General features: G+C 41.0%; 2 protein-coding genes across 3 annotated transcripts in view; both read left to right on the top strand.

Annotated features, from left to right (window-relative positions):
* The window catches only part of gja2 (gap junction protein, alpha 2), a 33882-nt gene extending 19430 nt beyond the window's left edge, over nucleotides 1-14452 (top strand). The window contains exon 2 of the mRNA XM_028817004.2: nucleotides 12612-14452. Coding sequence (XP_028672837.1) covers nucleotides 12636-13712 — 1077 coding nt within the window. The 5' untranslated portion in view covers nucleotides 12612-12635 and the 3' untranslated portion in view covers nucleotides 13713-14452. The remainder of the gene's footprint in view (nucleotides 1-12611) is intronic.
* The window catches only part of LOC114662108 (gap junction beta-1 protein-like), a 396450-nt gene that overhangs the window by 46955 nt on the left and 333816 nt on the right, over nucleotides 1-15679 (top strand). The window lies entirely within an intron of this gene.

Here is a 15679-nt window from a genome sequence, read left to right as displayed (position 1 = left end):
TTAACATATTGCTAGATTCATTGCTCCTCAGCTGCATTTTGTCTCCCATCCTTAGATGTGGGGGAGTGAAAGGCATTGAACAAAATCTTCCTTCCCCAGAAGCTGACGATCTGCATATCACCTTGTGTTACTAGAGTAATTCATGTCAACTGTTTTTATTATAGGTAGATAGCACTTTTAATAGTGAATTCTTTGAAACATAATTACAATAAGAAAACATCTGAATGCACATACAGTAGGCCTACTGTTCAAAGGTGACACCTAAGAAAATTGTTTTTAGAGCTAATTAACTGAGCAATGTTTCTGCTTCTGAAAATGCTATATACCATTAGAAAAACTAATACAACAAAAAGTAACAAACATTTCTTTTAGCTTAGAACTAAACAGTTTTGGTTTCCAAACATCTAGTCGAGGCAACACAGCCACTCCGAATATTTTTAAATTACCAAGAATTAAATTAATGAGGTAATCTTTATCTAAACCTGGTGAACTAATGATGCAGTTTTAAAAAAATTAATGGTTCTATGGGATGGTAGCCACATATACTGGGATGCCTCTAGGAAGGCTTAGGAATGGCTAACCTAACACTCTTTGACGGACATATAATCAGTTTTGGAGCAGCAAGGATGTAGTCAGCAAGCAATTGCCATATCTTGAAGACGAGTTATCATAAAAAACTTGAAGAAACTGACACAAAACACAGTGGAAGACTCAAAAGGCTGTGTGAATTGGATCAGTGGTAATTAAAGATCATATCCTCATGGAAGAAAGGAAATCCAGTGTAGTGGTTGTTCAGTGTCTGGCACCAGCACATACTTAAAAACTGTGTGAAGGTGTCTTAATAGAAGTTGTCTAGTAAGACATGCTGCAGTTACAAAACAACTGTTGTGGGAAGGCAAGAAATAGAAGAGATGGCTGAATGCAAAAAAAGACCATGAAGTATGAAATAACAACCAATGAAGCAAAGAGTCCAAATTTAGAATGTTTTGGTTCACAAAGATATTGGGATATCAGATGTGGAACGGGCAAGTGGCAATATTAATGCCTATTAAAAGCCTTCTATGGAGCGTGGTGGTAGCTCTCTTATATACTGCTCAAAGAAATTAAAGGAACACTTTTTAATCAGAGTATAGCCTCAAGTCAATGAAATTTCTTGGATATTGATCTGGTCAGTTAAGTAGCAGAGGGGGTTGTTAATCAGTTTCAGCTGCTTTGGTGTTAATGAAATTAACAACAGGTGAGCTAGAGGGCCAACAATGAGATGCCCCCCATAACAGGAATGGTTTAACAGGTGGAGGCTGCTGACATTTTTCCCTCCTCATCTTTTCTGACTGTTTTTTCACTAGTTTTGCATTTGGCTACAGTCAGTATCACTACTGGTAGAATGAGGCAATACCTGGACCCTACAGAGCTTGCACAGGTAGTCCAACTTCTCCAGGATGGCACATCAATACCGTGCTATTGCCAGAAGGTTTGATGTTTCCCAGCACAGTCTCAAGGGCATGGTGGAGATTCCAGGAGACAGGCAGTTACTCTAGGAGAGCTGGACAGGACTGTAGAAAGTCCTTAACCCATCAACAGGACCGGTATCTGCTCCTTGGGCAAGGAGGAACAGGATGAGCACTGCCAGAGCCCTACAAAATGACCACCAGCAAGCCACTGGTGTGAATGTCTCTGACCAAACAATCAGAAACAGACTTCATGAGGGTGGCCTGAGGTCCCGATGTCCTCTAGTGGGCCCTGTGCTCAGTGCCCGGCACCATGGAGCTCGATTGGCATTGCCATAGAGACAAATGGCAGGACAAATGAGACAGCCAATCAATCAATCAATCAGTAAATACATAAAAGTACATTGTGCAGATACAGTATTTCAAAATGAACTTAATGAATATATTGGGTTGAAGCACTGAATTGCCTGATAGCAGTGTACAGAAATGACCCCCCAGAGGTGCTTCTTAGCACATCATGGTGGAATGAGGCTGTGGCTAACTTTGCTCCAACATAGCACATCCTGGTGGGGAGGGAGGGAATTTTTTCATGATGGCATCCAATTTTTCCATCATCCTCTTTTCCACAACAGTTTCCAGTGTGTCAAGGGTTTGCCCTGTGATGGAGCAGACTTTCCTAATAAGTTTGGTCAGGCATTGTGCTTCCTGAGGAGACTGCAGTGTAGATTACCACACTGGCTACTATGGACTGAGAACATTTCCAACAGCTTACTGCAAATATCAAAAGACCAGAGTCTCCTTAGCAAGTACAGTCTACTGTGGCCTTTCTTATAGTGTTCCACTGTGTTGTCAAACCAGTTCAGTTTGTTGTTTTTGTGAACCCCCAGGTACTTGCATCCCTAGACCCCTTTCACATCCACTCCCTGAATGCTGACAGGTCTCAGAGGCTCCTTTACATACCAGAAGTCCACCACCAGCTCTTTTTTCTTGCGGATATTGAGTTGCAGGTTGTTTTCCCTAGGCCACAACACAAAGTCCTCCACAACATTCCTGTACTATGATTTATCTCCATTATTAATGCAGCCAATGATGGAGGAGTCATCTGAAATTTTCTGTAGACAGCAAGCACTGGAAGTCTGTTGTGTAGCCTCACAAACTGTTGCCTGTAAGTCAGGTAGTCTGTTATCCAGGAGGCTGTGGGGGTATCAAGATTCAAAGCCCTGAGCTCGTTCCCCAGTATAGTGTAGCCAATCAATCTAATTTTTTGTTAAAAAAAAAAAAAAAATCAATGCAGACACACAAAGAGAACATACCACCTCTGCATGGCTAATGACAAGGAGTAGAATTCAAACCCAGGACGCGGGTGTCAGTGCTCCCCACTACTGAGGAGTTGCTGCCCATGAGAGTTACAGACACCTAGTCAGGATGTGAATTTGGAGTATCTTCAGTGCCTTCAGAAAGTATTCAGACCCCTTCATTTTTTACACATTTTGTTGTATCCTTATGCTAAAATCCCTATGTCCCTCTCCCACCCCACATCAAGCAACATTCAATATCCAGGAAAGTCATGACAAAACAGGATTTCAGATATTCTGCAAATTTATCAAAAAAAAAAAAACCAAATATGACATTGACACAAGTACTCAGAACCTATACTCGGTTTACTCAGAACTTTTTTGCAGCACATTTAGCAGCAGTTACGGTCTGGAGACTTTTTGGGTATGATGTGTGAAGCTTCACACACCTGAACTTGGGGATTTCTGACATTTTTATCAAGAGATCCTCTCAGGCTCCATCAGGTTGGATAGAGACCTCTGATAGATAATTAAGATCTCTCCAGAGATAATCAATTGGGATCAAATATGGGATCTGTTGCCACTCAAGAACATACCCAGAGTTGCCCCTAAGCTAGCCTTGTGTTATCTTTGCATTATCCTTAGGGTCATTGTCCTGTTGGAAGGTGTCCAGCCCAAGGTCCAGAGCACAGGTTTTCATTAAAGATATCTCAACACTTTGCTCAATCCAGCTTTTCCTCAGTCCTGGCTAATGTTTCAGTCCCTGCCGCTAGAAACAACCCCATAGCATGATTTTATCACCACAATGTTTAATGTTGGAATGGTATTGACGTATTGACACAGGTAATAAGCAGAACCTGTTTTTTTTTTTCCTGACATGACACCATGAGACCAAACAGTTCAATTTTGGTTTCATCAGACCAGAGAGTCATGTTTCATATAGTTTGATATTCCTTTAGGTGACTTCTTGCAAACTCCAAGCAGGCTTTCAGATTAGTGGGGTACTGAAATGTTAAGTTATTCTTCTGGAAGTTTCTCTTATCTCCAAATAGGCTCTCTGGGACTCTGCCAGAGCAACCTTTGGGTTCTTGATCACCTCTCTTACCAAGACCCTTCTCCCTTAACTCTTTCTGGGCTGATGTCGACTTTTATCAAAAGGAGGAGTTGACGATGGTAATCAACTGTAAACTGTGACAAAACCAACCGTTATGTTTTAGTTGGACTCTCGTTGCTAGAAGGAAAGTTAGACTCATTGGTTTGACTGAGATTCCCTGCACTCTTGTGAGTAGCAAGGTACACACAATGGCAAAAATGGCACTGACATAATGGCGAGAGAGCAAAGCGAATGCATAAAGCAAAATACTCCGTGGACGAACGATGTCTTGCCTATTATCTTTGAACTGGACTATGACCAGTCGGACTCAGTTTTTGATACAAGTGATCGAAAAAGAATGTGAGGTTCCAGCTTCAGCTGATCGGTCCCCAACTAGTTGTGGTACTAATAATGTTCGCCAGGGAGGATTGCCACTTAACAATGATAAGAGGTAGAAACCAGATTGTAATGCACTGCGACTGTGACCGATGCTGCTGTCCCAGCCACGTGAAGACAGCCTGGCAACAAGCCTGCTGCACAGTCTTGGCAAACTGGCAGCCACAGCATGCAGCAACAGATGTATTATGTTGATTTCTGAAAAGAACCATTGATTTTTGGAAAAAAATATTCAGCCCTCAAAGAGTTAACCGCTCAGTTTGGCCAAGTCCCTGTTGTAGGAGAGTCATGGTTGTTCTAGACTTTTTTCCATTTTAAAATTCTGGAAGCCACTTTGCTCTTGGAAAGCTTCAGTGCTGCAGAAATGTTTCTGCAGTGTAACCCCAGATCTATGTCTCAACACAATCCTGTCTCTAAGCTCTGCAGGAAATTTCTTCTACCTCATGGTTTGATTTTTGTTCTGATAAACGTCGTCAACTATTGGACTGTCCATGGACAGGTGTGTGCCTTGTCTACTCATGACTGATCAACTAAACTGACCATATGTAGACTTCAAATAAGGTACAGAAATATTTGAATGATAACCAGCAGAATAGGATGCACCTGATCCATATTGCAAATGTTATAGCAAAGGGTCTGAATACTTGTGTCAATGTGATATTTCATTTTTTTTTTGTTTTTTAACAATTTTGAAAGAAATTCCTAAAATCCTGCTTTCACTTTGTCATTCTAGGGTACCAAGTGCTGTTTGCAGTGGGGGGAAGGAAAGAAATGAATTTCAACGATTTTAGCGTAAGACTGCAAAATAACAAAATTTGAAATAAGTGAAAGGGTATAAATACTTTCTGAGGGCATGGTGTAACATACGTGGGTAGCATACACAGTAGATGTAGAAAGGTTGTTAACATTTGTCTTGAACAATTTACTGTTTGGAAAATTTTATGATGGACTACTCAAAACTGGCATCACAGTATGAAAAATTAGAAAAGGGGATATCTTCAATTACATTTTAACTATTTGAGCTTGCAGTTGGTGATATAATAACCCCACTGACCAACTGTTATTATACCTTACCATACCATACCCTATTTGGAATATGTTCTGCCTTGTACCAAAACCTGGATAGAGGAATAGTCCAGCACAGTGCCTACTCAGTCAGTTTAGAGTTGCCAATTGACCTAACATGCAAGAACTAAAGATGTAAGAGGGGGAAAAAAAGGAATATCGAGAGAAAATCACACACACCGGGCAATCATGCAACCTCTTCATGGATGCCTGGGCAGAGGATCCAAACCCCAGGATTCTGGATATGTGTAAGGAAACAGCAGCATTGAGCCACCATGTGGGAAAATGTTGACTAAACAATTGTCAACAGAGCAGAAGATTTTCACAATAAACTTCTTTCCTTCTATACCAGCAGTCGTGACAATTAACTTCTCAGACCCAATCATTTCACTGTGCCACATATAGCTTTTCCTTTCAAGAGTGAGGAAACTGATCATATTTTCAAAAGACATACAGCATGTAGGAAAATTGTAATATGTATAAGATTATATACTTTACTAAACATTACTAAAACCAACTGGAAAAAACAGGGTAATTGTCATCTAATAAAGGCATTTTAGTTGCCAAAAGTAATTTAGAGCATGTAGCAATTACCTAAGTGCAAACCAGTGTGTTTCTTCGTGCCGGTCCAAAGCCTGGATAAATGGGGAGGGTTACGTCAGCAAGGGTATCTGGGTGTAAAATTTTGCCAAATCAATATGCGGACAACAATACAAATTTCCATACAGGATCGGTTGAGCCCTGAGTTAACGAACGCCACCAGTACTGTTAGCCAACAGGGTGCTGACGGAAATTGGGCTACTGTTGGCCGAAGAAGAAGAAGGAGAGGAAGTGGGGGGAGACATGTCCGGAGGCAGGAGGAGAGGAGAAAAGTAAAGAGAGTGGAACTGAGGGTAGGAACTTTGAATGTTGGCAGTATGACTGGTAAGGGGAGAGAGTTAGCCGATATGATGCAGAGTAAGAAGGTTGATATATTGTGCATGCAAGAGACTAAATGGAAGGGGAGTAAGGCCAGGTGGATTGGAGGTGGATTCAAATTGCTCTATCATGGTGTGGATGGGAGGAGAAATGGGGTAGGAGTTATTCTGAAGGAACAGTATGTCAAGAGTGTTTTGGAGGTGAAAACAGTGTCAGGCAGAGTAATGATTATGAAACTGGAAATTGGAGGTGTGATGATGGATATTGTTAGTGCATATGCCCCACAACTTGGGTGTGCAATGGGTGAGAAAGAAGATTTTTGGAGTGAGTTGGATGAAGTGATGAACAGTGTACCCAAAGAACATAAAGTGGTGATTGGAGCGGATTTCAATGGGCATGTTGGTGAAGGGAACAGTGGAGATGAGGAGGTGATGGGTAGGTATGGTGTCAAGGAGAGGAATGAATAAGGTCAGAGGATAGTGGATTTTGCCAAAAGGATGGACATGGCTGTGGTGAATACATGTTTTAAGAAGAGGGTGGAACATTGGGTTACGTACAAGAATGGAGGAAGATGCCAACAGGTAGATTACATCCTATGCAGATGAGTTGATCTGAAAGAGATTGAAGACTGCAAAGTGGTGGCAGGGGAAAGTGTAGTTAAGCAGCATAGGATGGTGGTCTGTAGGATGACATTGGAGATCAAGAAGAGGAAGAGAGTGAGGGCAGAGCCAAGGATCAAATGGTGGAAGTTGAAAAAGGAAGACTGCAAGGTTGAGTTTAGGGAGGAGGTGAGACAGGCACTGGGTGGCAGTGAAGAATTACCAGGCAGCTGTGAAACTACAGCAGATGTAGTAAGGGTGACAGAAAGAAGGGTGCTTGTCATGATATCTGGAAAGAGGAAGGAGGAAAAGGAAACCTGGTGGAGGAATGAGGAAATACAGGAGAGTATGCAGAGGAAAAGGATGGAAAAGAAGAAATGGGATAGTCAGAGAGATGCAGAAAGTAGACAAGAGTACAAGGAGATAAAGGGCAAGGTGAAGAGAGAGGTGGCAAAGGCTAAAGAAAAGGCGTATGATGAGTTGTATGAGAGGTTGGACACTAAGGAGGGAGAAAAGGACCTGTACTGATTGGCCAGACAGAGAGACCGAGCTGGGAAAGATGTGCAGCAGGTTAGGGTGATAAAGGATAAAGATGGAAACGTACTCACAAGTGAGGAAAGTGTGTTGAGCTGATGGAAAGAGTACTTTGAGAGGCTGATGAATGAAGAGAACAAGAGAGAGAAGAGGTTGGATGATGTGGAGATAGTGAATCAGGAAGTGCAACGGATTAGCAAGGAGGAAGTAAGGACAGCTATGAAGAGGATGAAAAATGGAAAGGCCGTTGGTCCAGATGACATACCTATGGAAGCATGGAGGTGTTTAGGAGAGATGGCAGTGGAGTTTTTAACCAGATTGTTTAATGGAATCTTGGAAAGTGAGAGGATGTCTGAGGAGTGGAGAAGAAGTGTACTGGTGCCGATATTTAAGAATAAGGGGGAAGTGCAGGACTGCAGGGAAATAAAATGGATGAGCCACAGCATGATGTTATGGGAAAGAGTAGTGGAAGCTAGTTTAAGAAGTGAGGTGATGATTAGTGAGCAGCAGTATGGTTTCATGCCAAGAAAGAGGACCACAGATGCAATGTTTGCTCTGAGGATGTTGATGGAGAAGTTTAGAGAAGGCCAGAAGGAGTTGCATTGTGTCTTTGTGGACCTGGAGAAAGCATACAGTATGACAGGGTGCCTCGAGAGGAGCTGTGGTATTGTATGAGGAAGTCGGGAGTGGCAGAGAAGTATGTAAGAGCTGTACAGGATATGTACGAGGGAAGTGTGACAGTGGTGAGGTCTGTGATAGGAGCGACGGATGCATTCAAGTTGGAGGTGGGATTACATCAGGGATCGGCCCTGAGCCCTTTCTTATTTGCAATGGTGATGGACAGGTTGACAGACGAGATTAGACAGGAGTCCCCGTGGACTATGTTGTTTGCTGATGACATTGTGATCTGTAGCGATAGTAGGGAGCAGGTTGAGGAGTCCCTGGAGAGGTGGAGATATGCTCTAAAGAGGAGAGGAATGAAGGTCAGTAGGAACAAGACAGAATACATGTGTGTAAATGACAGGGAGGTCAGTGGAATGGTGAGGATGCAGGGAGTAGAGTTGGCGAAGGTGGATGAGTTTAAATACTTGGGATCAACAGTACAGAGTAATGGGGATTGTGGAAGAGAGGTGAAAAAGAGAGTGCAGGCAGGGTGGAATGGGTGGAGAAGAGTGTCAGGAGTAATTTGTGACAGACTGGTATCAGCAAGAGTGAAAGGGAAGGTCTACAGGACGGTAGTGAGACCAGCTATGTTATATGGTTTGGAGACGGTGGCACTGACTAGAAAGCAGGATACAGAACTGGAGGTAGCAAAGTTAAAGATGCTAAGATTTGCAATGGGTGTGACGAGGATGGATGGGATTAGAAATGAGTACATTAGAGGGTCAGCTCAAGTTGGACGGTTGGGAGACAAAGTCAGAGAAGCAAGATTGCATTGGTTTGGACATGTGCAGAAGAGAGATGCTGGGTATATTGGGAAAAAGATGCTAATGATAGAGCTGCCAGGGAAGAGGAAAGGAGGAAGGCCTAAGCAAAGGTTTATGAATGTGGTGAGAGAGGACATGCAGGTGATGGGTGTAACAGAGCAAGATGCAGAGGACAAAAAGATATGGAAGAAGATGATCCGCTGTGGCAACCCCTAACGGGAGCAGCCGAAAGAAGAAGCAATTACCTAAGTGTATAACATAGGATTTAAAACAGTTACTGAAACTTTAAAATTCTGGTCCTTTTAGATTATCTGCACGGCTTGCTATGTGTGCGATTGGTTGTGATGGGCATACCACAGCTAATTATGTAGGGCAAAACCTGGAACATATTAAGACAAACCTGTACAAACCATGGGACCTTCTCCCAGGTTCATATTCATTGATCATTTATATTTGGTGCATGGAAATGTATTACCATTATAACATCTTAATATCTTTTTGAAGCAGTTATACTGGTTGTAGCGCAAGGCACCTTAAAAAGCGTAAATGGCTTATGAAACACGCTCCAGTGATCTTGTGCCCTATAAAAAACAAAATTCCCACCTGTAAGAAATCTATTATAAGACACAATGAGAAGGAGGTATCTTAAGACTAGGTAAACAGACTTCAGATTTTACAGGTCTTCTTAATTTGACCTGTAATACAGATGTGCTGACCACAGTCCTCTTTTACATCACACTCTTCAGCGTGGTATAACTCAACAAAATTTCAAGTGTTACATCTCTATTACTGATTAACTGGCTAGAGATGAGTCAGAGTGTTGAGATTACATATAGTTACACAGGCAATTCTACATATGAACCATTCTGTCGTGCCCAGTTTCTCTTCTGATATTGCTGGCTTGTGTATTTTGTGTATCTTGAGCTAGCCAATAAATATGCACATAGGGGGGACGGGGACATAATTCTGGGTTTTATACTGAAAATCCATCCTAATTGATAAAATAACTACAGTATAACCAAATTAGAATAATATGAAAGCAAAATATCAACCAACCAAGAAACTCTCCTACAGTATCTTGTATGAGCACCTCTTCTATCCACCGCTTCTTGACACCTCTGGCACATAGAGCTAAAGAGATTCAAAATCTGCAGTTGTGAATTGTTATCACTTTCGTTGCAGAAGGGCTAATTTCAGGATATCGCAATCCAGGGTATCCCAGAGATGCTCTGTAGGGTTATTATCAGGAGTATCACAGTAGTATTTCTCAGGGTGGTCATGTCCAAAGCAGTTGTGCGTTACTGTTGGTGTCCTTCTGTAAGGTTAGACACCTAGGATATTTTTGCAGAGGATCTTGGACAGCATGCCTTGCTCGAAGGCGAGCAGCATGGAATCTGTCGCTCACTATCCTATCGCTGAGGCAGGCATTGTGTCTGATGGCATTTTCAGAATCTGTACTGATACCAGATTAAAAAATGATCTCAGGTGGCCAGATGCATCTGTCCAGCTTTGTGTGAGGGGAGAAAGGGCCTGGAGAAATGTTCCCTTTTTCTTCTTGGACTACCAGTCATTATCTACAACATATCATATAGCAAGCATTTTTGTAATTAAGACACATGATCTTGCCATTTGCAGCTATCATAACAGAAACCAAGAGAACAGACTTACCTGATTAAACCAGAAGATTTTTTTTTATGCCTCAAAAACAGAAAAAGATCCACTTGTGGGTGAAATCATCCCTTAGGTTTGCTCTTGATTTTAGTGCCCATAAAATCAGTTGGTCACTGGGCAGGGTTCTTTCGTCCAGTAGTTGCTTTGTACAAAAGTACCTGGAAATCAGCTTCAGCCAAGGACAATGCTAGGCACCACATACAAGAAAAAAAATAGGCAGAGAAAACAGCATTTGAATAAAGAGGGGCAGGTGTGTCAAATGTAGATCACATATGAAAATATAAGTCTACCATATTTAAAATCTTTGCCAATTATCAGTATTTAAAATGACAGAATTGACCATGTATGTAAAATTATATTTTATATATTATAAACACAAAACAGTATTCATCCCACTCTATATGCCATAACCATGGTGGCACAGTGGGTAGCGCTGCTGCCTCGCAGTAAGGAGACCCGAGTTCAACATGCGTGGAGTTTGCCTGTTCTCCCACGTGTCTGCATGGGTTTCCTCCCACAAGGCCAAAGACATGCAGGTTAGGTGCATTGACGATTCTAAATTGTCCCTAGTGTGTGCTTGGTGTGTGGGTGTGTGTGTGCACGCCCCGCGGTTGCCTTGCGCCCTGTCCTGTGTTGGCTGGGCTTGGCTCCAGCAGACCCTCGTGACCCTGTAGTTAGGATATAGCGGGTTGGATAATGGATGGATGGATATATGCCATAACCCATGCAAGAACAAGGGTTAAGGAGTCACTGCTACAGACAATACCATACCAAATCAATCCATAGGACAATCGTGATATATAACAGCATCCAATCCGTACACTCTAAAATATAATTATTACCCTTCTGTCTGACACAGAAGTAATAATACATTTATATAGCACCTTTCCCATGCTCAGCACTCAACTCCAGAAGACTGTGTTCCAATTTCCAGCCCTGTCACTACTTTTGAGAAGTCTGTATTTTCGAACACTAATGTAGATTTTCCTCACATATCCCAAAAGCTTATACAATAGATTAATCCTAGATTCCCAACGTACTCAGTATGATTGAGTATGGGTGTTTATCCAGTGGTGCTATACACATGATCTTACTTCCAAAGCCAACCTACCAGGTTGTTTCAACCTCCTAACAATGGTGAGGCAGATTAAGCAAGTTATATGGATGAAACAATGATGAAGAACTCAAGACAAATTTAAAAGGCATATATAATTTCTCACCAGTAAAGCCAGTATGGCACGGTATTTAGCAATTTTGCTTCATGGATCCATTACCCTGGGTTTGTTTGAATCCTGCGTCAGGTTGCTGAACCACGGTATGTTTTCTGAACATTCACATGTGTGGGTTAGGTTATTTGGTATCCAATTGAGTGTTTTGTACGAATGCTGTGCCTAGTGCCACTGATCTAAGACTCCATCCCTCCACAACGCTGGATTTAATTAAGCAGAGTTGGAAAAGCTATGCTATACATTACTCAATCACCATTTTCCCCTCTTAAAAAACAGTGTACATTGCATATGGATCCAATGAACAGAACAACCATCAGCCTCCTAGAGATGCAAGACTCCTAATTATTTAACTTTTGAGAGTTTTCAAATTCTAATTACCATAAACACCACAGCTGGGAAGCACAACAATGACAGCTGTTCAATGGTCCATGGGCTGTGCTCTGCTCTGATGTGACCAATAAGCAAGCCCAGTTGGGGGGAAACTGTATCCAAGGAAGTAGAGCGACATCACCTGCCTCAAGGTCATTTGTCAAATGAACAGGCCACATACTTCAGTAACACAGTTCAGGCTGAATCAAAACACATGTATGGAGAAAATGACGCAGGACTAAATTATCATACTTTTATGAAAGGTTCATCCTTTCAATACAATGTATGACTTTTCGCTTGCAGTTATAGATGAAAATGGCACAATTACTGAAACCTAATAAACAAGGCAACTGGGGTGCCAAGAGGCTGTGACAAAAATGGAGCTACAATTATCTATCCACAGTAGGGCAATGCACTCCTTTCTTTACGCTTCATTTCTAACACTCCTCCATTTTTTTTTTTATCAAATACACAAGCTCAGTTCTTAAATTTGGATTTCTTTCATGTTTGTGATCATGAATGCTTGCAGTAATATTGCTTATTTGAACTCCTTTTCTCTGTTTGCAGGGTTGACCTCAAGCAGCTGCTGCCATGGGTGATTGGAGTTTGCTGGGTAAATTGCTGGAGAGTGCTCAGGAGCACTCCACAGTTGTTGGAAAGGTCTGGCTGACGGTGCTCTTCATCTTTCGCATCTTAGTGCTGGGCACTGCTGCAGAGAAAGTGTGGGGAGATGAACAGTCAGGCTTCACTTGTGACACAAAGCAACCTGGTTGCCAGAATGTCTGCTATGACAAGACCTTCCCTATATCACATATTCGCTTTTGGGTTCTACAGATCATTTTTGTGTCCACACCCACCCTCATCTATCTGGGGCACATCCTACACTTAGTACGTATGGAGGAGAAGCAGAAGGAGAAAGAGAAAAACAAGGTATCTCAGCATCACGGTGATAAGCAACCACTCCTGGGGAATAGTAAATGTAAAAAGCCACCTGTGAAGGATGAACAGGGCCGGATACGGATGCAAGGTGCCATCTTGCGGACCTACATCTTCAACATTATTTTCAAAACTCTGTTTGAAGTGGGCTTTATAGTTGCTCAGTATTTCCTGTATGGATTTGAGCTAAAGCCACTGTACACATGTAATCGTCTGCCGTGCCCCAATACTGTAAACTGCTACATCTCTCGACCTACTGAGAAGACGATCTTCATTTTATTTATGCTTGCTGTAGCTTGCCTGTCTTTGTTCCTCAACCTGGTGGAAATGTACCACTTGGGCTTCACAAAGTGCCGACAGGGCCTGAGATACAGAACAGAAATTGCATCAGAAGCTGGCTCAAAGGCTGCTAGCGAAGCTGTAGCACCTTATGTCCCAAGTTACCCTTACTTTGGAGCACAACCACCAGCTCCAGTTCATTACCAAGCTGGGACTAGATATAGTCCATCTCCCTTGACTGAAACGGATTCAGTCTGTCATCCATACAACAGCAAAGTAGCTTACAAGCAAAACAGGGATAACCTTGCAGTAGAAAGGAATGGAAAGCCTGAGGAGAGCAACTCAAAACTCAAAAGAGAACCTCAGTCTCCCAATGACAACCAACGTAAGGCTGGCCGTGTCAGTAGTAAGCCGAATAATGGCAAGAGCCGGCTCGATGACCTAAAAATCTAGTGAGCAGTCACTCTGCATTTCTTTAAAATTGTTTATTCACCTCAAAATGTCCTAAAATATGGTTTTCATTGCAAAATTTTACATACTGATATGCTTGGCTGGCCTGGTACAGCCTTTACCCCCAAGCTAATATTCTAGACATACAGTCATGGAGGATAATAAAGAAACGGATGCAGAATGCATTTTGGTGGACATGCATAACAATTTAAATCTGCTGTTTAAACCTATAGATTTACATATTGAAAATTACATAAAATGAGGTAAGAAAATTATCAAGAGTAAGCTTCTGGCTTTTTCTGGGATATCTGAATGGGCTTTGACAAGCCAGTCTATCAATTGGGTAGATTTTTTCAAGTAACCAACTACACATAATGAAAAATATACTTGCACAAGGGGACAACCTGACTTCTTTAATGAGACAGTGAAGGTGACACAGTTAAGTATATGGTGCTCCTCCACTACCCCACTTGATGGATTGTCAGTGAACTGTAAATAAGATTTAAAACTATTTTTTTTTTGTACAGTAAAGATTGTCAACACTGGGTATATTTGAGTCAATGACTGGTTTAGGATGGTTTGTCAGAAGGATGCTATACAAACTGTACATCATTTTTAATAGTTCACTACAAATAGTCCTGCATTTTCCCGCAGGCTAATGTGTGTCCACGAAACTGATACATCTTTACTGGGTCTCACCTTGCAGATTATGATGAGCAAGTTAATAGTGATGGCTTTTCCACTATTTAAAAAAAAAAAAATATATATATATATATCTTCATTCTACCCAGCACAAGGTTACGAAAGAAAACAAAGTATTTAATCTGCATTGCAGGCACAATGCTAAATCACTGTGGGACAAGCATTGCCATTTGGCTAAATACAACTTAACATACAATAGACTTTAACTTAACAAATGATCAAGTTATTATGCAGAGGCCTCAAAAAACAACACAAGCCACAGTTAATGTTAACTGCAGATTTTTTGTAAAATAATTTTATACAAGTATAAAGGTTTACTAAAAATGTGTCTCTTCAACCGCTCGTACTTTAAAACACAACAGAAAAAACAGTAAATGGTTCAGTAATATTGTATATGAAACATCTTCTGGAGGCCTAACAAACAGTGTAACAGGTAGTAAGATCGGCAAGGATGTTAGAATAAAACCAAGACCATTAAATTTACTGGTATTTTGAAATATACAAAAAATGAATGAGAATGAATGTGAACAAGCAGAACCGAAGTGCTGCTTAATAAAAATCAGAAAAGATAATCCAGTCAAATTGCCCATTTTGCTTTAGTCAAACGGATGCAATTTTTCAAATTACTTCTTCACAGTACTGCTGTTGCTTCTTAGAACTCATCAATGACAATACTTTACATAAAAAGAATAAAACTAGTGCAGTTTCCTAAGTCATACATTAAAATGGCCTAATGAGGGCTTAGCTTTCCAAGTCAAGGAGTGGTGTTACACAGTTGAGTTTAATCCCTGTATACATCTTCAATTAAAGCTCATTTAAGGTTACAACCAGGTTATGAATCAAGTATACCTTTCCCTTAGGGTAAATAGGTAAAAAATGTTATACAAAACTTATTAAACATAAAAATTAAATCTCCCAGTATTAATGTCTTAAAAACTTTAACTTTTATGCAATTAATAGGAAATCTTATTTGCTTAAAAGCTAAATCAGTTTAACAGTGATTTGAATACATTCCACACTAAGCAACTGGTGGAATAACTCAAAATCTGGGAAATGCATACAAATACTACGCGTTACATACATAATTACACAGAGCTTAGTACCTTATTTACCTCTGATTTATCTTAAAAATTTAAAACTTATTAATCATAGATCATCTCAATGCATAAATGCTTTGTACAAAGTCAAGCTGCAATTAGACAAGGATACACGGGGCATTTCTTTAAAATTTTAACAAGTTCTATTGCATTTTTCAATACAAATACTGA

This window comes from Erpetoichthys calabaricus, chromosome 12 (genome assembly GCF_900747795.2).
Source record: "Erpetoichthys calabaricus chromosome 12, fErpCal1.3, whole genome shotgun sequence".
Lineage (NCBI taxonomy): Eukaryota > Metazoa > Chordata > Cladistia > Polypteriformes > Polypteridae > Erpetoichthys > Erpetoichthys calabaricus.
This window is presented reverse-complemented; position numbering and strand designations above follow the sequence as displayed.